Here is a 24,373-nt window from a genome sequence, read left to right as displayed (position 1 = left end):
GTGTGTGTGTGTGTGTGTGTGTGTGTGTGTGTGTGTGTGTGTGTGTGTGTGTGTGTGTGTGTGTGTGTGTGTGTGTGTGTGTGTGCGTGCGTGCGTGCGTGCGTGCGCACGCCACGAAGAACCCCTCGCTGCTTGCCGTAGATAATAAAACATGAAACTGGCACCCGGTCCTACCACACCACGTAATCGGTTGTACAAAACCGCATCTGACCCATCATATCACAATGTTGTCGACAAGGCACCGCCTCTGGTAATGTAGGAGTTGAACTTAAATCGGTCGATCAGGTGCGTGCGTGCGTGCGTGTTCAATTGCCGAAATGTGGATGTCGTCAGTGCAAGCCACATGAACCGTCACTACAAGTGTTGAGAATGTCAACTTCTTATGACACGCTTCATATTGGGGACCTGCAGGCTGAATATTGTTATACGTAAACGTGCCTGGGAGAGAGAAAAGAACCTAGCTTTTTTTTTTCTTTACATCTCCATGCATTTGTCTTTCGTTTATAACCTGCACTTGCACGCTGTGTGCAGATTAAGTTTAAAGGGCCAGTCAACAGACTCCGAAATGCGCAGGAAATGTTCGTGCATTTTTCCAGCGCGTGACCAACCTCCTTCCACGCGCAGTGACTTCAACTCGGTGATCGGCGACGTTGACTTCATTACGGTTTGTTGAGACCTGGTTTAGACCAATCAACGAGCTGCGTGCTGCGTCACGTCACCGCTAGGGTATTCTAGCCACCTTATCACCACGTTTCGGAGCCTGTTTACTGGCCCTTCAACCAACATCAGCAGACTTTACGTAAATAAAAACACCGCCCGATTTCACTCTGTGTGCACGTTCATTTTGTAAAATTACTGCACAGCCACCCAGAACTGTACATACACTTAAATGAAAATAAACTGTTACCAAAGTACCAGTGATTCTGTACTGAACAGCTAAAAGAGATTGCTGAAAAGAAACTACAAAACGCTGTGGTAAGTAGCAGTTCATTATACCCTTCTTTAGTTGTCACGTTTATGCAACCATGAAAGCTATGCCATGCCGAATGTGTCCAAAACAGTCACAAGGAGAAAGAAAATGGAAACAAAAAGAAAAATGAGGTCCCTTCCTCGCATGTGGAACTATAACGTCGAGAAATTAAGCTTCCTGAGCTCTAGAACTAAAGTCTCGCAACGGAGGGCTAAAATACCCGTGCAACTTGAAATCAAATGAGTTCTTCAATTCAAATGTCGCGCCACGTTGGCGGTATAATTTCACTACGTAATCACGCTGTTTTAAAACCTAAATGTTATAAAAGTGCTTTTAGTTATTTTATATAATTTACATTTAATTTGTTGTGGGTACTTATAAACATGCATTTTAAAACTTATTTTTTAAGGCAATAGTTTGAAAAGCCAAATCAATATCGCAGCAATGTTTTGCGTCTGCTCTCAAAAATGGCCGCTGCCATGTTAACCGCGTGCGTTGTGCGCCGCAGAACCGTTTAGTTGTTCCGTTAATGCTTTTGTCGAATACCGCTGGCTGAGTTTTTCTCGCTTGCAAACATCCAGCTTGAGTAATGTAAAGGTATTGCACATTTAGTCATCGTTCGTTTGCAGCAGCCACCATCATGAGTCGCATCGTAAAGGTTTTCAAGACTCTACGAAATCACTGGAAGAAGTCCACATTCGCTGCGTGTTTGTTGACTTACGGAGGATGGTACCTCAACGAAAGGCACAAGTAAGCAATGTTACCTACACTTGTTGAGCAAATTGACCGCCAATTTCACTGGAGTGACATGAAATTCTTTGCGATCATCCCTACAGGACCACCCTGATGATGAGAGCGCTTTGCCTTCGGGCAAAGGTAGGCACCATTGCTGTTTCATGCGTACTCGTGAATTGCGTGTAACTTGCGCTCTTCGTTGATTGCAGGATTATGGTGACATGCCCATTCCTGCAGGAGCTAAGCCCAGACATGTCACCGTCATAATAAACCCGACGTCCAAAGATGGGTTAGTTTGGTGTCCTTTACTAAGTTTCCGCGCCGATTTAATTTTGTGTGGGCCTATGAGCGAAAAAAGTGAGTCCATTTAGTGGCTACATTGTTCTAACTTCTGATATTGCGTGAATCTTAGTTCTGCAAATCCTCTCATAATTAACTATTGCTCAACTGAGCAGGACGATCTCATTTATTATTGTCAAGTACCATGATTATTCATTCAGACATTCAGGAAAAGAAGAAAAAAATGACAAAAAGAGGATACCGGAATGCTATGAACACAATATTGGTCTGTGTGATCAAAGCGGCCTGATAAATATGAAGCAGTAAAATTGTTGCAACTTGCAAGCGAAAAAAGTAACAGCTCAAGAAACGGACTGCTGTCAGTAAGCAGATGCCAGTGGAAATCATCCCAATTGTTTTTATGTACACCACGCTACCAATGGCATTATTATCTAAGTCATGGTGCAGATATAATTCCATTTGTGTAGTAAAACTTCCCACAGCAAGCAAGGAAGAAAATTATTGCGTGCGCCACCGTCATTAGTTGCAGAACCTTAAACGAATCTTAGCCCTCTGGCAAATCACAGAGCTCGATTCAAACACTGGCTGGCATGCAGTGTTCTGATTTTATAAACTTTAGTGCTTTCATCAAATGGTGCCTATTAATATGCTTCTCATAGAGTGTTGAGTAAAACTGCTTCTGTTACATCGTCTACTTGTGAACCAAGTGCACTTGTCACAATCATGTGCTTGTAAATTTCATCAAATGTAGTCAGCCATTATGAAGAATTAAAAAAAAACAGTATACATACCATTTAATATCGTGTTACATTTGCCATCATGTCTTACATGATGCCAAACTTTGTTTTTTGGTCATTTTCAGTGCTTTGCAGGATGCAGCACAAATCTGACTCGCAGTAATATATGAGCCAGATCACAAGCTTTGCTTGACATTGACATTTGTGTTCATGGTCGTGAATGTATCTGGTTCTAATGAAGTATATAGATTATATATATAATAGATTAAATGTATAATATATTAAAATGTATGTTAGTGATCTGGAAGAATTTAGTAGTTGCTTCATAAACCAGACAAGAACTGTAACCTGTTTTTATTTCTATCCCTTATTCTGTAATTGCTTTATGCTCTAAGTGCTCATACTAACCATTTTGCCATTTTTTTTGCATCTACACTACCCCACCCCCACCTAGAAGTAAAAGCACTGTACAGTCAGGCCAGCCTTCTTTGAAAAACAGATGTTTATTTATTCTTTACCCAGGAAAGGAAAAATTCTTTATGAAAAGTATGCTGCCCCCCTATTGCATCTAGCTGGTATCCGCGTCAGCTGCTTTCAGGTAAATGCAGCATCTTCACTTGTGCTGTGTAAATGCACGTAGCCTTGCTCTCATTATTTGTGAATCATTACATTTAAATTATGAAGACGGAGTATGAGGGCCAAGCCAAAAGTTTGATGGAAGTGCTGGACAATACTGATGCAGTGGTCATAGCTGGTGGAGATGGCACATTACATGAGGTACGAGCCGTCTTTGTAATCAATGTACAATTTTTTTTTGTTTGAGCATTAAAAAAATGTCTTATATCTGCTTTATTATTTTTTTTCTAGGCAATCACAGGTCTCATGTCACGAGATGATTTTGTGAGTTCTTCCTTCGTGTATTAGTTTGTAGAGGGAACACATGTCAGCATTGGATCTTGAAAAGCTTAATGCCAAAAGTTGATGCTGTGCTTTTTTTTTGTACGTAGTGCAGCTTTTTTATGTAGCTTGGTCACTTCAAGCTGTTTTTTACCGATTGTAGCAACCCTGTTTTGTGCAGTGTAAAATTTCTTACGTGGTTCATCATTGCACAGCGAGTTCTTGCAAATCTGAACAGTTTACGAAAACTGCAACTCACCGCCTTCAGTGTTTCTGCACTGACATATTTTCTTGCTTGATTTTTGTAATTATTGTTTTGTTACAGATGGTGAATTTGAAAGCGTAGTAGATAGGGGAAATTGGTGTAACATAATGCATAAAGAGGCTGCCTTCTTTTTCTTGCTTTCCATTTTGAGTACTCTGTTATGTGCATGTTATGTCAACTTGATTGTGCATATGCCCAACTGCTTGCACATGAATGTTTCATTGCAGGGTCAAGTAATAATGTACTAGTTAATTGAGGCAAGCTTAATTCCTATTGTATAGAGATCAAGTATGCTTTGTCTGCTCCAAATATTATTGCTGTGAAGTACTGTGATATGGTGTGCAGGCTGTTAGGCACTACGGAACGCATTAGATTTCGCAGCTAGGCGTCAGCACTTCGTGCTCACAGTTTGCACTGTGGAATGTAACATTGATTTAAAGTTATTTGTTGCCAACATCAAATGTATTCGCAGGTAGTGGCATGCAAGCGATTCCCAGTGGGCGTCATTCCAGCTGGCAAGACCAACTCACTTGCCAAACTTTTGTTCTGGGAGCCAGGCATCACTGAAGCCAGGTGATGTCACTTTGCGTGTTTGAACTACAAGCTAAACAGTTGACACAAGCATGCTCTTGACAAAATGACATAGATGTGAATTTGTACAGGTGGATTGCACTGTCTGCAATGGCTGTTGTCTCAGAACAGCTCTCGAAAATGGATGTCATAAAAGCAGAGGTCAGTTGTACTGCTTGTTTTTTTAGGGAAGCCTAACTTTCAATCGTTTTCTCCTTCTTACTATATAAGAATACCAGTTCTAATTAAGTGTTAATTTTCAAACTTCATCTAAGGTTTCCTCTATTGTCAAGATTTTTGTATAGAGCAGCGTACATTCTTTGAAGACAGGTGCTGAGAATAATGTGAAGTTGTGCCAACACGTTGTACATGAAGTACATACATAGTATTAATGAAAGGACAAGTCTGCCATAAACATTTCAACTTATAATGTGCATAATTTGGGGCTTAATAATAATAATATCATTTACCTTGTAGCTTTAATGGAGATTGCTGTCTCAAGATTTAATTAAAGTTCTTATGAAAAAGTTTTTGTGTAATTTCTTGCATACTATATGATTCCTTATTATGATTCATGGTGTAAAATTATATGCTATGAACCATGTTGAGTATGTATGTTCACTTATGTTTGTATTAATGTACCTTTCAACCTTGCAAGGCAGATTAAAGGGGCCTTGAAACACTTTTTCAAGTAACCACAAAATGAATTCACTGGAAAAGCTTATTGCCTCACGAATTCAACGCCACAGAATATTTAGGAATCCATTCAGTGCGAATGGAGTTACAAAGGTTTGTCACATGCTGCAATTACATCCTCTCTTCTCACGTCCCGATGAAAGCGTTGGAATCTAAGCAGGAAGGTATGGAAGGGCCACAGAAAAACGTCACATGCACCTCATGGCCTTGAGCACTTTTTTTTTTTTCGAATGTGCCGCTTTTTCGGTGTGATCGCGCGCGCACACTTGGACAAGTCGCGGCCTCCTGCGACAATTTCTGTAACAAGCGAGCGCGCCACATTCAAATCAGCCAATGGCTCATAGATGGGTAATTTACGTGGTATTTTTAAGCATATTCTGCCATTTGTCGACAGCAGAGAAAGCAATTTTTAGCTGACTTTGACACTTAATTGTGAATTCCAGGCCACGTTTTCTGCTATAATATTTGGCTCTCGCGTTGTCCGGAGCCTCTACTACTGATCGGCAGCATTTTCTGATCATGCTCAAAAAGAGTTGCAGGGCCCCTTTAAGTTAACATCTGGTCACATTTTTTATAACCTTTCATTTGATGTTACTCTACATCACAGTTTACAATCGCATACTTCCAGGGGTTGTTAATTTATATTATACTTTTTGATTCGCAGTCGTTCATTGCCTTCACAATATGTGAAAGAACAAACTGCACACAACAGTGGCATAGCTAGGAGGGTTGGGTGAGGTTCACACAAGGCATGAATTCCCTAAATGAGAGCTGCACAGTGACCATGTTTGAAGTTACCTCAACCCTGCATAGTGGTATAAGAACAAAAAAGTTATTGAAATAAACACTAATGCAATTACCTACTGATACTCCGTGAATAAGTTCAGCATTTTCTGGGGTTACCGCAGAGGCTTGGGCACCATTTCGAAGCTCATTCAGAGTTCAGCTGAACATGAAGAGATACTTGTAAGATTGAAATGTGCATTGAAATTCTGTAGTAATGAGATAGTCATTAGTTCTTGTCTATTACTGGAGTCCTTTTCGTGCTCATTTACCTGTAGATCATTGTTTCATTCACGAAGATTTTCACTCGACACATTTGCTCTTTATTGCATGTTTGCAGCTTGAAAGTGAAGAAGGCGGGGAAAAGGAAGTGAAAACCGTTTACTCCCTCGGACAAATAGAGGAAGGCGCGTACCACAACCTGCTCACCACGATACCCAAGTATGTTCGTTGTGTAACCCCCGTTAACTGTACAACCGGATGTGTTGGTTTAAGATGATTCGAAGTGAAAGGCATGAAGATGATGGCGGACGAGGGAGAGTTAGATGCACATACAGGGTACCACTTCAAGCAGTGTTTATTCTGGAGAAAACTGGTACTATTTATACAGTTGGTGCTGTCACATTTCATGGGTGTGCTGTCGCATTCAGAAAAAACAGCTCTTAACATTGGCTAAACTTAGCAATGCTCGAATGATATGCTCAAATGGCATTGCGATAATGCTAGAAATGACAGAGAAGGCTAAATGGCCCTCCATTGCCGAGATTACATGTGTTAACTCGGTTTTCACGCCTGCTCTCGAATCCCAAGGAGTCGTGATAGGTTGGCAAGACTATCAACGGAGACAAAAATGATTGAAGAAAGTGAGTGCTGCATGAGTATGGCTTTCATATTGCAAAAAGGGCAGTTTTTTTTCTTCAGCAAGTGTGCCGTCCCCACTCGAACAGATTAACCAGGAGCCGTGTTTGCTTTTCAAGTGCCGCCAACGGAAGTGGGAGGGACGCTTAAACCCCAAATAGGGGCTACTTCCACGTCTTGAAACCCCTTTTTCTTTTCTTATGGCCGCTTTAAACGGGCACCGCAAACGACCTTCAGAGCGTCATTGGTCATCTTCTTAGTCAGCTCACGGAGAGAGTGAAAGCACCGGTCTTTGACGGAAGAAGAAATGCCAGGCGGCGGTCAGACTCACCCTACCAGCCCGAGCAACAGCACCGCTCTTTTACGGGGACTTACTGAGTGCTCATGAATGTTTGTTAAAATGTGACCCCAATTCCTGTTAATTAAAGTTACTTTTGTTTAAATGTTCACAAGTTTTTCACCATTAACTAGGCTGGATAGCAGACGCTTTGACCCGTCAAATGCGAGCTGCAAGACCAGCATAGTAAAAAAGCGCTTCAACTGCCATCGGCCCCCAACTCAACGTCCGCCAGCAATGGGATACGTCGCCACGGCAAGACCCTTGGTTGAACCCAGACACACGCCCATTGTAAGGATTTCATCGCCAAGGAGTTGAGCAGCTGACACCAGAAGGGCAGCAACAAGGTGGGCTCATTTCATCTCTCAACGCTCAACGCGCAGTTTAGCACCATTTGTTTCACATACGTCCGCTCCGAGACAAAACGTGCAAGCAAGAATGGACCAGGACGAGCTGACGCATGAGTGTCCAAATGTCACACCACAAGATGAAGCTTCCGCATCAAACATTCGGCCGCAAAGAAAAACAACCCTATCGACGAGGGCTAAAGAAATGTATCAAACAAGCCACGAAGAGCACTGCCGTAAACTAGATTCTGTTTGGAAAAACTTGGAGAGTGCTCTTCAGGCACTGTCACGCACTAAGGGAGGACAGTTTACCGGCGCCAAAACGCAGCTTCATGCAAGTTACGAGTGCTACGAGCATGCTACTGCAAGATACTCAGCCTTTCTCGAGAAGGCGAAGACGTCTGAAGCCAGGCACAAATTACAACTTCGACATGCAATCGATGAAGACGGTGAGGCGATCGTGAGCGAAAAGTTGCGAGAGGCTACGCCACAAGAACGCCACAAGGCACATGAAACAGCATAGCAGTTCTCTCTATCGGCACACTGAAGAGCTTCCTGGCGATCACGATGATCGGGCTCCTCCACGATTAGCCTGGCTGCTGATTAGCCTGGCTGCTGATTAGCCTGCAAGCAGAGGCCGTCAAAGCAAGAGCTCAGTTGGGTCGTGAAGAGGCCGCAATGCGCTTAGAGAAGGCGAGAATTGAGGCCGAGCTTGAGGTATTACAACACGAAAAAGAGGCAGCTGCTACAGACGTGCAGGCAAGTGCACTCGAGGCAGCTGTGAAACAGGATGGCGGGGAGTGTGTGCGCCCACACCCATCTTAGTCCAGACACTACGGGTTTCAAGCTACATCGCTGAGCAAGCCGCCATACGCGATGCCGAGCTTGCATCTCTTCGGGCGCCTGTTGTTCAATCGAGAAGCCAGAGCTTGGAGCATGCCGAAGTAACCAACCACCTCACGGACTTGCGTGACTATTATCAGCGACCTGCGTACACGCCAGCACCTAACAGTTTCAGCTCAGAGCTTGCCGGCGTCCTTAAATTCCTGTGCCGCAAGGACCTTGTCTCTACAAGACTTACGAAGTTTGATGATCGACCTGAGAACTTTCGAGCTTGGAAGTCATCTTTCAAATGCGTCATCAGAGATGTAGGCCTTTCTGCGCAGGAAGAGCTCGACCTTCTAATCAAATGGCTTGGTCCTCAGTCATTGCATCAAGTTCGAAGCTTGAAATCTGTTCATGTGGATGACTTCTCGAAGGGCTTAAACATCGTGTGGAAACGGCACGACGACACCTTTGGACGTCCTGAGACAATTGAGGGTGCGCTGCTGAGGAGGTTGGAGGAATTACCAAGAATGTCTTACCAGGATAATGCCAAATTGCAAGAGCTCGGAGACCTCCTGCTGGAACTCGAAGCTGCCAAATCTGATCCCTACCTCGCCAGTCTTAACTATTTGGATAGCACAAGAGGAATAAACAAAATAGTTTCCAAGTTACCATGTGGACTTCAAGAAAATTGGATGTCAGTGGGGACTAAATACAAAAAACAGAACAACACTGCATTCCCACCCTTTGCGGTTTTTTTCAAAGTTCGTTCAAGACCAGGCAAGCATGAGGAACGATCCCAGCTTCATCCTGCAAGCACAATATGTCTCGCCTTCGATCACACAGCGAAAAAAAGAAACGACCACCAACACCCCGCTGCACAAGTCATCAGTGTCAGCAAGGTAAACAAACATAGATCACGCCTTCGAGCAGGTTCAGGAAACCACTCCAAAGCAGCTACTTGAATCGAAGAGCTTCGAAAAATGGTGCCCGCATCACAAGAAGCCTCATCCTCTTGTAAGGTGTCACGTTTTCCGTGAAAGAACACTGGAAGAGCGGATGGCCTTTTTTAAAGTGCACGGAATATGTCTACGATGTTGTTTATCCTCAAACCACACGCAGTGGCAATGCAAGGCGGTCGTAAAATGCTACATATGCAGCAGCGGTAATCATGCGACAGCGCTTCACCCATCAACTACGTGCTCAGAGTCGCCGAAGCCTATTGAACGCGATAACAGCTCTGCTCAGAATTTGGATGAAAGAGTCACATCTACGCGTACCGAGGTGGCAAACATGAACGACAACTACAGATCGTGTGCTAAAATCTGCCTCGTGGATGTGACTCATTAATCTCAGCCTGACAAGTTATTAAGAGCATACGCAATACTCGATGAACAGAGTAATCGTTCGTTGGTTCGGCCAGAACTTCTCGACGAGCTCATTGTACCCAGTACACATTACGCACTTGTTCCGGCAGTACTGAGGTTGTTGGTAGGATCGCAAACGGCTTCTTTGTACAGATCTTATCGGGCAATGTCAAGCTCTCCCTTCCGCCTCGTCTTGAGTGCAATGAGATTCCGGACAACAGGGAAGAAATTTCATCGCCAGACGCAGCACGGAACTACCCGCACTTGAAGGCTATTGCCGCTTACATTCCACCTCTCGAAAAGGAAAGAATACTGCTCCTCCTCGGTCGAGACGTTCTCAGAGTCCACAAAGTTCACCAGATCATTAACGGGGCGCTTGACACTCCTTACGCACACAGGCTCGATCTCGGATGGGTCATTGTCGGAAACGTCTGCCTGGGTCGTACGAGTAAAACAGGCACCATAAATGTGTTAAAAGCACACATTCTGGGCAACGGAAAACCATCCCTTTTCACCCCATGTACAAAATATTTCATGTTGATGGAAGCGCCGGTTCTCTACACTGCAGATAGGCATCAGGTCAAGAAGGATTTCTCGTTAATAACAGCATCAGATGACACCTTGGCACCTAACCTGTTCGAGACAACGCGAGAAGACAACGAGCGTTCCCTATCCATAGAACACAGAGCCTTCCTCAATATTATGGATAGGGAATCATACAAAGACAGGTCAAACAACTGGGTTGTTCCTCTACCTTTCCGCTCACCAAGAAGACGGCTTCCGAATAACCAAGAACAGGCTCTCTCTCACATGTACTCGCTGCGACGCACGTTGCGATAAAACCCTGAGACAAAAGAGCGCTTCGTGCACTTCATGAAAGAACTGTTCATCAGGGGTCATGCAGAGGAAGCTCCACCACTTAACATCGACAAAGAGGGCTGGTACCTACCCATATTCGGCATTCACCATCCTCAAAAACCCCATCAAATCCGCGTGGTGTTTGACTCCAGCGCTCAGCACGAAGGAGTGTCTCTGAATGGTGTCCTTCTCACCGGACCCGACCTGACAAACAATCTTGTGGGAATACTGATACGTTTCCGGCAGGATTCAGTGGCGATAACTGCCGACATTGAGCATATGTTTTACAATTTTGTCATTCGTGAAGATCATCAGAACTACCTAAGGTTCCTCTGGTTCAAGGACAATGACATCTCCCAAGAAATCATGGAGTGCCGAATGAAGGTGCACCTTTTCGGCAACAGTCCCTCACCCGCGGTGGCAACATATGGGCTTCGGCAAAGTGCTCAAGAGGCTGCTCAACAATTCGGTGAAGATGCCAGGAGGTTCGTCGAGCGAGACTTTTACGTCGATGATGCACTCAAGTCCCTTTCGTGTGAGGAAGACGCCATCAGTCTGTTGCAGAGAACGCAAAAAATGCTTTCTACAGCTAACATAAGGCTGCACAAGATTGCCTCGAATAGGCAGAATGTGCTGAATGCATTTTCTCCACAAGACCGTGCGCAGGGACTGAAAAGTCTTGACTTGAACAAAGAGGCATCAAATATGCAGAGAAGCCTCGGTCTACTTTGGGATGTAGACAACAACACCTTCATCTTCAAAGCTCCTCTTCAAGACCAGTTCTATACACTGTGAGGGGTGCTGTCGACCGTCAACAGTCTGTTTGACCCGCTGGGGTTCGTGGCACCTGTAACGGTTCAGGGAAAGCACCTGCTCCGTGACCTCGTGACGGAAGGCTATGACTGGGACACACCGCTTTCGGATGCAAAGAAACAAAGTTGGGATGAATGGAAGAATCCTCTACAAGCACTTCATTGCCTACGTGTGCGAAGAACTTATGTACCGCACTCAACTTCTGAAGCCGCCACTAGAGAAATTCACGTGTTCTCAGATGCGTCCACGAGTGCCATCGCCGGGGTAGCGTACCTACGGGTTATCGACAAGCAGGGAAACAAACATGTCAGATTTGTCATGGGAAAGGCGAAGCTCGCGCCGAAACCAGACCACACAATTCCATTGCTGGAGTTGTGTGCAGCGGTCCTTGCTACAGAAATGGCCGATGCCATACTACGGGAGTTAGAGTTCCAGCCGAGTTCTGTCGCATTTTACACAGACAGCAAGGTAGTTCTGGGATACATACACAATGAAACGCGAAGATTCTATGTGTATGTAGCTAACAGAGTGCAGCGCATACGTGCCAGCGCACGACCTGATCAGTGGAAGTACGTGTGTACGGAAGAAAATTTAGCAGACCACGCCACCAACCAACAGTGGTGTCTAACAAGCAGACACCAGACGGGGAGTGTGCCGTCCCCTCTCGAACAGAGCGGCCAGGAGCCGTGTTTGCTTTTCAAGTGCCGCCAACGGAAGTGGGGGGGACGCTTAAGCCCCAAATAGGGGCTACTTCCACATCTTGAAACCCCTTTTTCTTTTGTTATGGCCACTTTAAACGGGCCCTGGAAACGGCCTTCAGAGCATCATTGGTCATCTTCTCTGTCTGCTCATGGAGAGAGGGAAAGTACCAGTCGTCGACGGAAGAAGAAATGCCAGGCGGCGGTCAGACTCACCCTACCTGCCCGAGCAACAGCACCGCTTTTTTACGGGGACTTACTGAGTGCTCGTGAATGTTTGTTAAGATGTGACCCCAATTCTTGTTAATTGAAGTCAATTTTGTTTAAATGATCACAATTGTTCGACTGTTAACTGGCTGGATAGCAGGCGCTTTGACCCGTCAAATGCGAGCTGCGAGACCACCATAGCGAGAGCTGTTATGAAATCACAACAAGGGCTGTTTTCGGTGTCATTATTGTCCACCGTCATCGGTGGTGTCCAAAACTGCTATCACACGAAATAAGAAAAAAAAATCCAGGATTCTGCAAACTAAGCATCACTCAATACGATTTGCATAATGAGTAGGTCATCGAATGATTTCAACCCTTTACGAGCGTCTCAGCCAAAACTATTCGTTGTTATCAGCCACCCCATTCACCAACTGCACATAATGGCTTGAAAATGCATAGTAGGTACCTGTATTCTCAGCATAATAACAAATAGTGGCGGAGTTGGTGCTATCCAGCTTGACTAAAATTATGATATATGTAGTACCGGGTACCTTGCAACTGTAGCACTTATAATGTAGCCCCAAGAGGGTCCTACAACAGGTCTTAGAAAGTCTGCTATTCCATCTTTGACTGTGACTTAGCTGCGCTTTGTATGAAAGCCTGGTGTTTTCTTTTGTGAAACTCTGCTCCGATGAAATGTGAAAGTGCTGTTTTATAAGTAGCAGCTGTTTTTCCCAGAATAAGCGTTGTTGCAAAAAGCGCCATGTGTGCGTGTCTTTCATCATTGTTCATGGTCATCGTCGTGCCTTTAAACATGAACCTTCATTAAGTGCTGTTATAAAATGCAGCCATCTTTTGATAGCGTAGATTCAAAACGTTTATTACTCCACTTCAAGTGAAATAGACTTCACCACTTTTATTGTGACAAAATATGCTGACAATGCATCTTGACACCAATTAATAATTAACTAGCTTTGCTCTGCTACTAGTACTGTCAACGATGCTGGTATAATTGTACACGCAAACTTAGTACTAATCCTAACTTGACAAGGCTGGGCATACTGTGAAAATAATCGAAGAGAGAAAAATGAGAGGTGGAAAAAGTGAAGTCTTGGTCTTTTTCGTTTTTCAGTCCCCATTGCTTTTGCCCTCTACCTAGCATATCAGCAATAAACCTAATGATCTACATCAAGCTGTCATTCCTAGTTCTCAGTTCACTAGCGTAAACTATGGTTTTGTGCTATGGTGTGAACTACAGTATTCTAAAGAAATTTCCCTGTCCCTTTATGAATGAGAATCAAACAGGCTCACTCTCGTAAGAAATGCAAATGCGTTATCTGCCGTTGTGGGTTTTAAACCGGTGGGATCCGAGATGGTCTCAGTTGTTCAGGGGCTCTAGTTGCGAAGTTGTACATTTATCATTATAAGTTGGTAAAGTTTCAAGCATTTAGTATACCGAAGAACGTCCCATAGTCAAGAGACCGTATCGGGACCTCCTGTACAAAGACAAATAGGGTAGGAAAACACTTAAAGGCAACAGTAGCAAAAGATAGGCGAGTGAAAAACAATAGCAGAACAATAAACAAGTGATTGCATGAAATGGCATGGTTTTAACATCGCTAAAAATTGTATGATAAAAAATAATAGAAAAAGCAAGCGAACAGCAGTTAGAAAACCTTCATTTATGATGCACTCTGAACAACAAAGCATGCAATAAATCAAACAAACATTACTTCTGGTTAGTCTGCGGGAAGTACATTTTTAGGTTTGATAAAACGATGTAATGATCTTGTTTTCATGATGAGCGAAAGATTGTTCCATGATGAAGTGGAAGTGAATGTTATGGTTTGCTCACCATAATTAGAACACGAAGAAATGGACCTACCTTTGGGATGTATGGGTTATGAGGCTGTATGGGGTTGTGTAGAATGAACCGTGATTTTCTGGCATAGTTCATGTTTCTGTTCAAGATATTGTTATGCCCACAGCAGAGATTTGATTAAACAATGCTTCGATTAGATTACAAGTGCCCCACAAAGCAAAGCTACTCAGACTTCCACATTCTTCTTCTGGCTCGTACATTATATAAATTTCCTCCATCACAAGGGAAATGCACTGCACACATTAATCAGCATATTGTTGTCTGAAGGCTTTCATTTGTGTCATATGCATGACATATGTCTTTGAAGGGTGTGGTCCGTTAACATTGAGAGATGCTATTTGATCGTCAACCTCTCTGAGATGGTCAAGAATAAAAATATATTGGGGAAAGAGTTTTTGTCTCTAGCCATGGTTGCATGCTGAATTCCATTGCAGGCTATGCAATACTACGTCATCGCGCAGACTAGCCACCTGATAATACAATCATGCCTTAGATAAAATCTTTTTATTCACTGACAGTCATTACAAGCTGCCTCTAGGTGACTTTATTGCTTTGCAAGAAAAGGTATGTAAGTATTTGCAGAATAACAAGAACCGGTTCGCCTTTTCTGACATAGAAGTTGTTCAGTTTCATTGCGATATTTAAAATACTTCTCTTATAGTACCGCTTATGTGCTGTATTTGAACAAGACAGACACAAATTCATTTTATATGCAAAGCATTTCTTGGCGAACTTCGGCGGCTTTGAGCGTATCTATCTGTCTGTCTGTCTGTCTGTCTGTCTGTCTGTCTGTCTGTCTGTCTGTCTGTCTGTCTGTCTGTCTGTCTGTCTCTGTCTGTCTGTCTGTCTGTCTGTCTGTCTGTCTGTCTCATCTATCTATCTAGCTGCCTACGACTTTTAGCTCTCCTGGCCGCTTGGATAATGGTATCGATACCTCACGTAGTATGATATAACATGACTGTATGACGAACATAACTGACTTGTCATTACATGAAAATTATGACATGTATGTCATAAATGTCATGATTTACATGTCATGGTCTTGCTGCTCTTGCGATGGTTTCATTCACATGATATACTACAAAACTGATGTGGTATGACATGACTTCATGGTGAACACAAGCAACAGACCGTAACATCCAAAGCATGACATGTGTGTCATGAAACAATGTGAGTACGTGCCACACTCATGATATGCTCGTGGCCATTTCGCTATCTTTGCATATATCGAATTTGATATTACGGGACGTGAATGAATGACGAAGGTATGTGAATGGTGCAAGCATAATAATCATGAGATGGGTGTCATGTAAAAACATTAATACAAGCCACGCTCAAGGCGCCAATACACTTCGACATGAGCCGGTGCGCGTGCGCGTCAGCGTTCGTTTTATCGCGTCACGTCGGGGTTGCCACCCCAGGCACTAATATCCCTCTAGTATATATAGATCAGTGGATCTGCCCACTGGCGTTCATTGTGGATCTGCATGGCATATGCTCGCAGACGCCAGCTGCGTTGCTTTGATGCATGCGCGTTTGAGTGCACACGGCGTCCCTCCGTCACGAATAGAAGCAGACGCGGTGCTGTCTAAGTAAGGTGGTCGGTGCGAACTGCAGCATGTCGCATTTCGAGCCGGTTGCCACCGGGCCGCGCCGTCGAATGCTGGTCGTGCCGCACCTGGCGTCACACTACAGAGTGCTCGCGTTTTGCTAGCGTGGTGTCGCTGAGCCCAGCCTGCGCGTGCGTCAGCAGTGCGTCGGAATATATTGGGCTCTTCATGACACGCTCGCTGTCATTGCGCTAGCTCCACATGTACCAAATTTGGTATCATGGGAAGTGAATAGACGAAGGTAAATGACACGTCCAAACCTGATAATCATAGTACGCATTTCATGTAAAACATGACTACATGCTGTGCTCATAGTGTTCTTGCGGCCGTTTCACTAGTTCCACATATACGAAATTTCGTATTATGTGATCTGAATGGACAATGAATGTAAGTAAGACATCCAAATATGATAATCATGATATGGATTTTATGTAAAACATGACTACATGCTATGCTCATAGCACGCTCACGGCCGTTTTGCTAGCTCCATATATGACATGAAAGTCATGTACGGCATAATTTATCTCCACCTCTTAGCGTTGTGCTGATTTTAAAGGGACTTATCACCCTTACTCATTCATGCTTTGCATATCATCTATTCCCACTGTACATAGGATCTGCCAATTTGTTTCTTTCTGTTTTTTAGGTATTGGTACTTTGGTCCACTAAAGGCAAGAGCTGCACTATTCTTCGGAGCCCTCAAGGTAATCCTTTTTGCATTAAAACGGTTTGAAATTCTGTCATTCTGGGCTATTTCATCGTTCTTGCTGGAATGCTTGTGTATGATAAAAAAAATTTTTAATTTCTTATGGCAGCTGAAAAGAGATAAGTTAAGACTACATTATCTGATTGTGTTCTCTAGATCTTGGCTAGATAAGTCTGTTAATGAATAGATTTTTGCTAGTACATAAAAAAGAATGTGAAGGCGGGGATTGTTTCCTCTCTAAAATTTGTGCATTGACTGTTCGTGATGTATGTACATTTTCAGGTGACAGTGTTAAAGAGCTTGTTTTGCAGAAATTCTGGTGTTGGTGATTGTGAGTAAAGAAGTGTCTTGTCTGTGACCAAAAAATTGATAAATATGCAAATAAAATGAATAATAAACTTTGAAACTTTGCTCTGAGTGAGAATCGAAACCAGCACATCTTGGTGGCTAGCAGGTGTTCTACCATAAAACCACGCCATAGCTTGAAACTGAGTCGTAAAAAAACAATATGAATGTCATTTAGTAGAAGGATTCTCCTTAATGAATGTAATATTGCATGACACAAGTGTAAAATTGCACCAGACATCAGTTGTCTAACGAGTGGGTGTATATAAGGCCCACCCATTACAAAGGGCTTAAATATTGTTTTTTTCATTGCCTTGCGGACACGTAGCGGACCCTTCACTGATTTTCAAAAAAGAACAGTTATGGCGTAGTCGAAACGTAACAACTGTGCTTGTCGCAGACATTTCTAGAATAGGTTGAAACAGCCAAGGTTGCGCGCACAGTCATTCGTTTTCTTGTTGCACAGTTGAGGCGTACACCGAGCACCTAAGGCAAGCTATCAGTTGAGAAGGCAATGGGCATGAAGTCAAATACCCTATTGGGTTCTACTCTAAAAGGTGAAGGTCAAGCATTCACCATGTTTTTTTAGCTATTTTACAGAAGCAATGCAAATCACAGTGAAACTTCACGTGAACGAACTTAAGGGACCTCAGAAACAAGCTTTAATGTGGCCCTGCAACACTTCTTCAGCATTGCGAAAAAACAAGCCAACCGGTATTCGAGGATCCCAACAACACATAAGCCATACAGTACAGCGCAGCACGCGGCTTGAAATTTATAACTAATTCTCAAAGTCAGTTAAAAATCGTTCCCTCTTCTGTCTACAAATGATGCCATATGCGCTAATAACCGTGCATATGCTCTGATAACCACTAATAATTTACTGCGTACAAGCTCTCATGAACCTTCTCCGGCACAAGTCTGCAGAACCGAAAATGTCTTCAGTTTCTCCAAGAGCATTAGTGTTTCTGGGCAAAAGATTTAGTTTTTCATCAAGAAACGCAGGCTGCCATTTGGCACTACGATAACCAGCACATGGTTGTAGCACTACGGCTGCAGCCGTGACTTCGTCTGGCTTCTAAAGTATGTAGGCAGCAATATTTTGCAATTTCATAAGTACGCTTATGTACAGTGATTCTTGCTGTGGTGGGGTCTCATACCTAAAATTATGTACAGCTTTATTAAGGAAGACTAGATCAGAAACTCCATAATATCTATTTAAAAAAATATGTTATGGTTATGGCAGGATGCACGCAACTGTTGAACTGACTCCAGAGCGATGCTGTGCCATGATGTGATTGTCTGTGTGAAAAGCTAATCAAAATACTAATTCACATGATTTTATGTTTTGTGAATGTCCACATCATCTGAAAATATATTAAATATATTTTTGAAGAAATATTCACTTTTTCTAATAAGCTGCATTTTAAAATAAATCACATAAGGTCTTCATAGACCGTATGTGATTTACGCGTCTGTGATTCACCTGTGTTTACGTGTTCGCATCTGTATGGCTGTATCAAATTGATATCCTGTTGCTCTACATTTTCATACCGATAATTTACTGTATTGTTAATAGACCTTACTCTTTTTTCTCTCCCTTTCAGGGTGTTCCAGAAACAACTGTTGCTAGGCTATCCTACAGTGAACCGTGCAGTGGTTGCTCACGGTGTTTCAACCAAAATGCGTTGGGGGAAGTAAAACCACCTCCGAAACGTCGCTGGTGGCATTCGCTGATCCACAGAGCTGCTCCACAGAGTAAGTTTACCGGAGCTTAAAAAATTTGATTTGAGATACTCGGCGTACATGACTGCAACCTTGTTTGTGGAACTTGGCGATCCAATGAGTTCTACTTATCTCTAAAAGCAATGTGAAACCACTACGAAAAAACATTCATGCATTGTGCTAGAGTAAAGTGCACAAATTTTGAAAAACTACGCTCTCTGAGTCAATCCACTCAGTATAACAATCTGCACACTCTGTCACTTCACTCTGAATACTCCGTGCAATCTGCTGCGCAGTCCTTACTGAAGGAGCATCAAAGCGTATTTTCTAGGTTGTAGTTCTAAAAACATGCAAAAGCATTTGTGAAGGTTGTCAAATGCTTACAGCACATTTTATTATGATGGTACAGTTTATTTTAAAATGTGAAACCAGGCAACTTTCAGTATTGCCAGTATGGTGCCATTTATCATTTAAAAATAAGCAAGAGTTCTGCATAGTGTTCTACCGAAGGTATGAGCTTTAAGCCAAATTATTTTGTCAGCTCTTGTTATTCATATTAAATGTTAATTAGCATTGAAGTTGCAATGCTTTTGTTGCATTTTGTTGTCTTGTAATGATAGTGCGCACAGTAAAAAGAAAAGAGCCACTTGTAAAGAAAGATGAAATCTGGTTGGCACGAAAAGATACGGTTGCTGTAACCTTGTCACACTGATGTCTGTAATCTGTGTAACAGGTGAGTTTGAGGCTCGCTGCAGCAAGGTCATCAACGAGAACTGCGGGTCTTGGCAGGAAGAAGTCACGGAGCACAGCCAGCTCGACGTTTCAACGTACACACAAGAGGTGACATGGCCACTTGTTTCACATCCACATCTAAGTTAATCTCGCAAGCAGCAAAATGAAGTAGGTAACAGTTATGCTAGAAGGCAGAAGCTTCAGTGTTGTAACTGCTGCACAGAAGCCCTGGACGCAAGAACCCCAATGTTGGGCCAGAAACAAGTTTCACTTTAGCTGTACTGATTATAGCTTTCCCATAACTATACTTGGTGACAACTTTTCTTGGAGCTGAAAAAAAAAAAAGCTATGAAGGTGAAACTTTTTCCAGCATCTTGTAACACTGTGGAAAGTGACGGGAGCGCACCATCGGTGTTTCATGTACAGATGCAGACGCCGCTTAGCGTTTGAGATACATGTAAAAAGTGGGGACTTTCTCGTGCGTTCAAAAACGTGGTCACAACAAATAAATTTAAATAAATACGAATATATACTGGTGCAAGCTGTGTCCTACCTCAAATAGCTCTACGTTGAAAATAAAGAAAGAATTCTTATATTTCATGTTGAAAATATGGACCCTATTGTGGAACTACATTCACTGGTGTAAGGATGCACGCAATTCTGCTTGGTAGTCTTCGCTTCAATGCCAAGAAAAGTTGTCGCCAAGTGTAATCGATAATAGCTAGTGCAGCAATTGCCTACTTTAAAATCCTCCTCTTCGTGTTACTCAGTAACTTTCAGGACACCTTGACTAAGAACTTCATATTTAGGTGCACGTCAAAGAACACCAGGTGGTCGAAATTTTCGGAGCCCTCCACTACGGCATCTCTCATAATCATATGGTGGTTTTGGGAGATTAAATCCCTCATATCAATCATTGACTAAGAACTCGTAAAAGAAAAGGAACTTGCTCAACAGAGTAAATCTGATCAGCTTTAGTGTATTTGCTTATTGTGCGCCTGCCTTTCATAAGTACTACAAGACACATATGCCAACAACGTTACAGCTGTGATCTAATGCACCAATCCAAGACTTTGTTGTTGCATCTTGCACCTTTTTAGGATCTTCACGCGCTGCAATTAAAGGCCAGTCCGCCTCTCTCTGGAAGGTACCAACTGTTCTCTGAATGGTAAATAGTTGTCTCATGTTCTTTGTGCCTTGAAATGTCTCTGCAATGAAGTTGAAAAAGCCTCGTGATGCTGCCTATATGATCACTAGTGGTTATCGCACCTTGCTTCGAAACATCGCGCTTTTATTAGGTTGTTGCTGTCTTATCACTAGCATGGCAGGGGGCAACAGAAATTTGGACGGCCAAATGGGGTCAAGAAGCTTGTGGGGTCGCAGCTTGCTTAGGACAAGATTGATTTGAGAAATATAGGAGAGACTTTTGCCCAGCTGTGGGTGTAGTCCATCTGCTGCTGATAATGATGGTGAACTTTACACAAATCACTAGCAGCCTGAGGTCCTGCTTTCGTGGCACATTATCTCCATCACACTTCTTGGTGCGTTTCAGTAGTGCACGCACTTGGTGCATGTGTTTGGTTTTTGTAGTTCACCAGTGAAAACCCGTTTTGTTTATGAGATGGATGCAAATTGTCTAAACCTCTTCCATGGGTTTTTTCTTTGGGGGAGAACGCCTCCCATGCAACTTCTAATATTATGACATTGGCTGTCGAACACTCAACACAAGTTTTCGATCATGGCAGTCATAGTCGCAATTCAGTGTCTTGTGTGTTATAACAACTAGTGTTTAATTATTATGAGTGCTAAAAAAAAGGGCGTTCTGCTGTCGTCACCTGCAGAAAAAAGAGCTGTAAAAATTATATTAACTGGGCAGCTAGCTTAACATACCAAAATAGTAAAAAATCAGGCTTGTTGGTTCTTGATATTCTGGTTGTATAGCACAGGGAGAATGACAACTAAATGATAGACAACATTGGCAAAAGTGTTGTTTCACTTCATCCTCTCTGTTGTGCCTCATGCATTATGTAACCTGAATCTTGACTTGAAGCGACCCCATTGCCATTGAAAGTTCGTGTTAAAAGCTATGTTAAAGCAGTAGAACCTGTTATGACACATAGGAAGCCCACTTGGGGTTTGAAAACCAAGCATGTGTTGTTGCTCTCTTTTATCATGGAGAGATTTTGTTATGAGTGCAATGTCTAGTCCGAAGCAACACCAACTAGGTTATATTGTTACACTAGCTTAAAACTGTTTCCTTTATCTTTCTCCACAAAGTCTCCAGAGGCATTTAGGTCAGACAAGTGAAGTACGTTCACACCAACACGAAATCTTGGCCCGCGAAGCCATTGTGAACTACTCCAGTGAATCACAGGTAGGTGCTAAAAGGGTTGTTGTCGCCACCATCTGAACGCAAAAAACAATATTCACTGACCTATTTTATCACCTGTAAAGTATGCATTTATGCGAATAAAAGCAACGCAGTTCACTTCAGAGAATTTCACCTTGTTTATGTACTTTGTTGTCTGGCATAGTAATGCTTCTTGTTGTAATAGTAAGGGCAAGGTCACATGCTTGATCTTATTGAAAAGAAAAGAGGTGCAAGAGTGCTAGTGCGCTTAAATTTAGCTGCGCATCATAAAATGCCAAATAGTCAAAATTATTCTGTTCGCGACCAATACGGCTGGCTTCATAATCAGATTGTGATGTTAGCATGGAAAACTTCTCAATTTGTTTAAATGGAGGTTCATGCATTCTGTCAGGGCTTTATTACTTCTTCTCTTATCGCAATGCCAGGCTGTAACCTCATGTAATTACTACGTAATGAATGAGCTTGGTGTGAATATCCAAGCCAACAGTAGCAGAAAGTTGCTTTAATGTACATCCGTTAGTTCCAGTAGTTTGCTTGAATGTACTGTATCAATGAAAAAATATTGACCTAAGTGACCTGCTGCTGGAACGGCAAGATTGCAATGCGTGGCACTGCGTTTTCTTGACCATATTGAGAGTGCCAAGCACATTCTGTTTACCAAAGCAGTGGTGTACAGAGGAAAGCACTCCAATAACCAGCTTTTTTTTTTTGGGAAACTGTGCTTAAGGTAACGTTGCTCACAACTTTAGTGATGAGAAAAACACAGAAAAGGATATTATGTGCATAGCCACATTTACCGATAAATAAGGAACAAGTGTTTCTCTCAGATATAAGCTTTAGATTGAGTCAAAAACGAGATGGGCTGCTTTTTGCTGGTCACCCTTACTCTGAAAAATGGAATGTGCTTGACAATCTTGTTATCAGCGTGCTCGGGAAAAATGCAGCTCCGCATGTTGCGATTTCCGTTAAGACTGTACGTCTGTTAGTTCATGCAGGTAGGACATAATAAAGTAGATTGTGCATAGTAATGGAGAAAAACCAGAAATATGTTTTCTTTCCACTGTGCTACAACTGTCATGTGTAGGTTAGCTATCAGCTTGGGCACATCAATAAAGGCATGCTAATTACACTTTAATTTTAACATTTCAAACACTCTGTCAAGATGTGTCCCTCATCTGAAATAATACTTTTGTTGCAGCCTTTATACGAAGACAATCTTGTTGGTTTTAGTACTCCGAAAAATTCAGGGGCTATTCAGTGAGGGACCGAAATGGTAGTCATGGTAATATAGTTTCTGCATGATTCAGTCTGTTGAGGGCACTGTTGCTAAAGCAGTTATTTCTCATTACTGTGCTTTTGTAATGCACCACTAAACAACTAAGGGGACTCCCCGTAGTTTAAATGTGAGGTATAGATAAACTGAAGCCGCAAGGTTTATTTAGCCAACCCATGATCTAGGCTAATCACCAAGGTTCTTAGGAGCAGAAAAAGTTGTGCAGACATGTTGTTATGATTTTCATAGTATTAGTGTCTGTTGCAGTCACATTGAGTTATTTCATGCAAATGAGAACTAAGCTTCATTTTTCTCGCACGATATTTGTGTTCTTTTAAAACATTTTTAATTGCACTGACATGCACAGAATGAGGGACGTGTGCGGTTATGGACAAATGAAATGCAAGCAAGCGATTACCAAGTTTGAATGCTTCCACAAGCAATAAACCAAGATTTTCTGTGTCCCACACTAAGTGTAGAAGAAGAAGAAGAACAAGTATATTATCTATAATGACATTACAAAACATAGAGGCCATAGAGTTCTAAGCACACTTGCAATACATTTCTTGAACGTATTAGCTCAGAAACAAGTGCATATTGTTCTGCTTAGAGGCCTGCAATGTATTCGAGCATTTGTGCAATAACTTAATTAATATTCTCGCTTCTTTCACAGCCTGGCAGTCCAGAGAGCAAGAAGACTGTGTCCATAGACTCTGTTGAGTACAAGGCAGATCGTGTGCACCTGAAGCTCGTTCCTAGTATTTTGAATGTGTACCGACACAAAGATAGCTAACAGATGGGGCATATTGTCCGAGCTCTGCTCATGTGTTATTTTATTACACTTGATGGCAGTGCAGTGTATTTATAAATACTATCCACTTGTTGCTACTGACGGCGTAGGGGCCATTTCGTGAAGCTTTATATGAAAGAAGTGTAACATAAGTGCACCGCACTATTGACAATATGTTCGCTTGTTTGTCCTGCAGGAAAACGTCTTGGTAGGTAACTACAATTCTCAGTAGGCCACAGGCATTTTTGTAAGCAATTAGAGTGGTTATTATTCATGTTTGTGCTTCTTTAAACTTAAACATAGCAGTGCTACGTAGTGCATTATTATACAAGCTATTGTGCAAGGAAAATGCCATTGGAGACTATTGTGTGAAGTTTTACAGGCAAAAGTAAACACAAACAGCACATCTTGCTTGCTCTAACTTGTTTGCATTTTGTACTTGGGAAGTCTTTCATCTTTCACAGCTCTGGGGCATGCTTGTCGCAGCTCGAAAGGTGGGCCTTAGAGAAGTAGTGAGAACGCGTAGTGTAAAAGAACCAGACAAATGAGTGCAGACAGAGCATAACGAGATGGTGGTTTAAGTGCATGTTTCCTGAGTTCTTTTGATGAAATATATAAATCCATATGTTTCAAAACAGACATTAACAAGAAAATCGATGAACATTTAAAATGA

At 42.5% G+C, this 24,373-nt stretch overlaps 1 protein-coding gene across 1 annotated transcript; it reads left to right on the top strand.

The window, feature by feature from the left end:
* The first annotated feature begins 1,460 nt into the window (after window positions 1–1,460).
* On the top strand, window positions 1,461–24,121 carry Mulk (acylglycerol kinase-like protein Mulk). The gene is made up of 15 exons (XM_037421590.2): window positions 1,461–1,720; window positions 1,807–1,846; window positions 1,915–1,994; window positions 3,265–3,340; window positions 3,427–3,519; window positions 3,610–3,642; window positions 4,377–4,477; window positions 4,567–4,636; window positions 6,294–6,394; window positions 16,405–16,462; window positions 18,417–18,567; window positions 19,268–19,374; window positions 20,367–20,434; window positions 21,544–21,640; window positions 23,584–24,121. Exons 1-15 carry the CDS (start codon window positions 1,611–1,613, stop codon window positions 23,701–23,703), a joined length of 1,305 nt encoding a protein of 434 aa, XP_037277487.2. The 5' UTR covers window positions 1,461–1,610; the 3' UTR covers window positions 23,704–24,121.
* The last annotated feature ends 252 nt before the right edge of the window (window positions 24,122–24,373 follow it).

The sequence above is a fragment of the Rhipicephalus microplus genome, chromosome 2, assembly GCF_043290135.1.
Source record: "Rhipicephalus microplus isolate Deutch F79 chromosome 2, USDA_Rmic, whole genome shotgun sequence".
NCBI lineage: Eukaryota > Metazoa > Arthropoda > Arachnida > Ixodida > Ixodidae > Rhipicephalus > Rhipicephalus microplus.
This window is presented reverse-complemented; position numbering and strand designations above follow the sequence as displayed.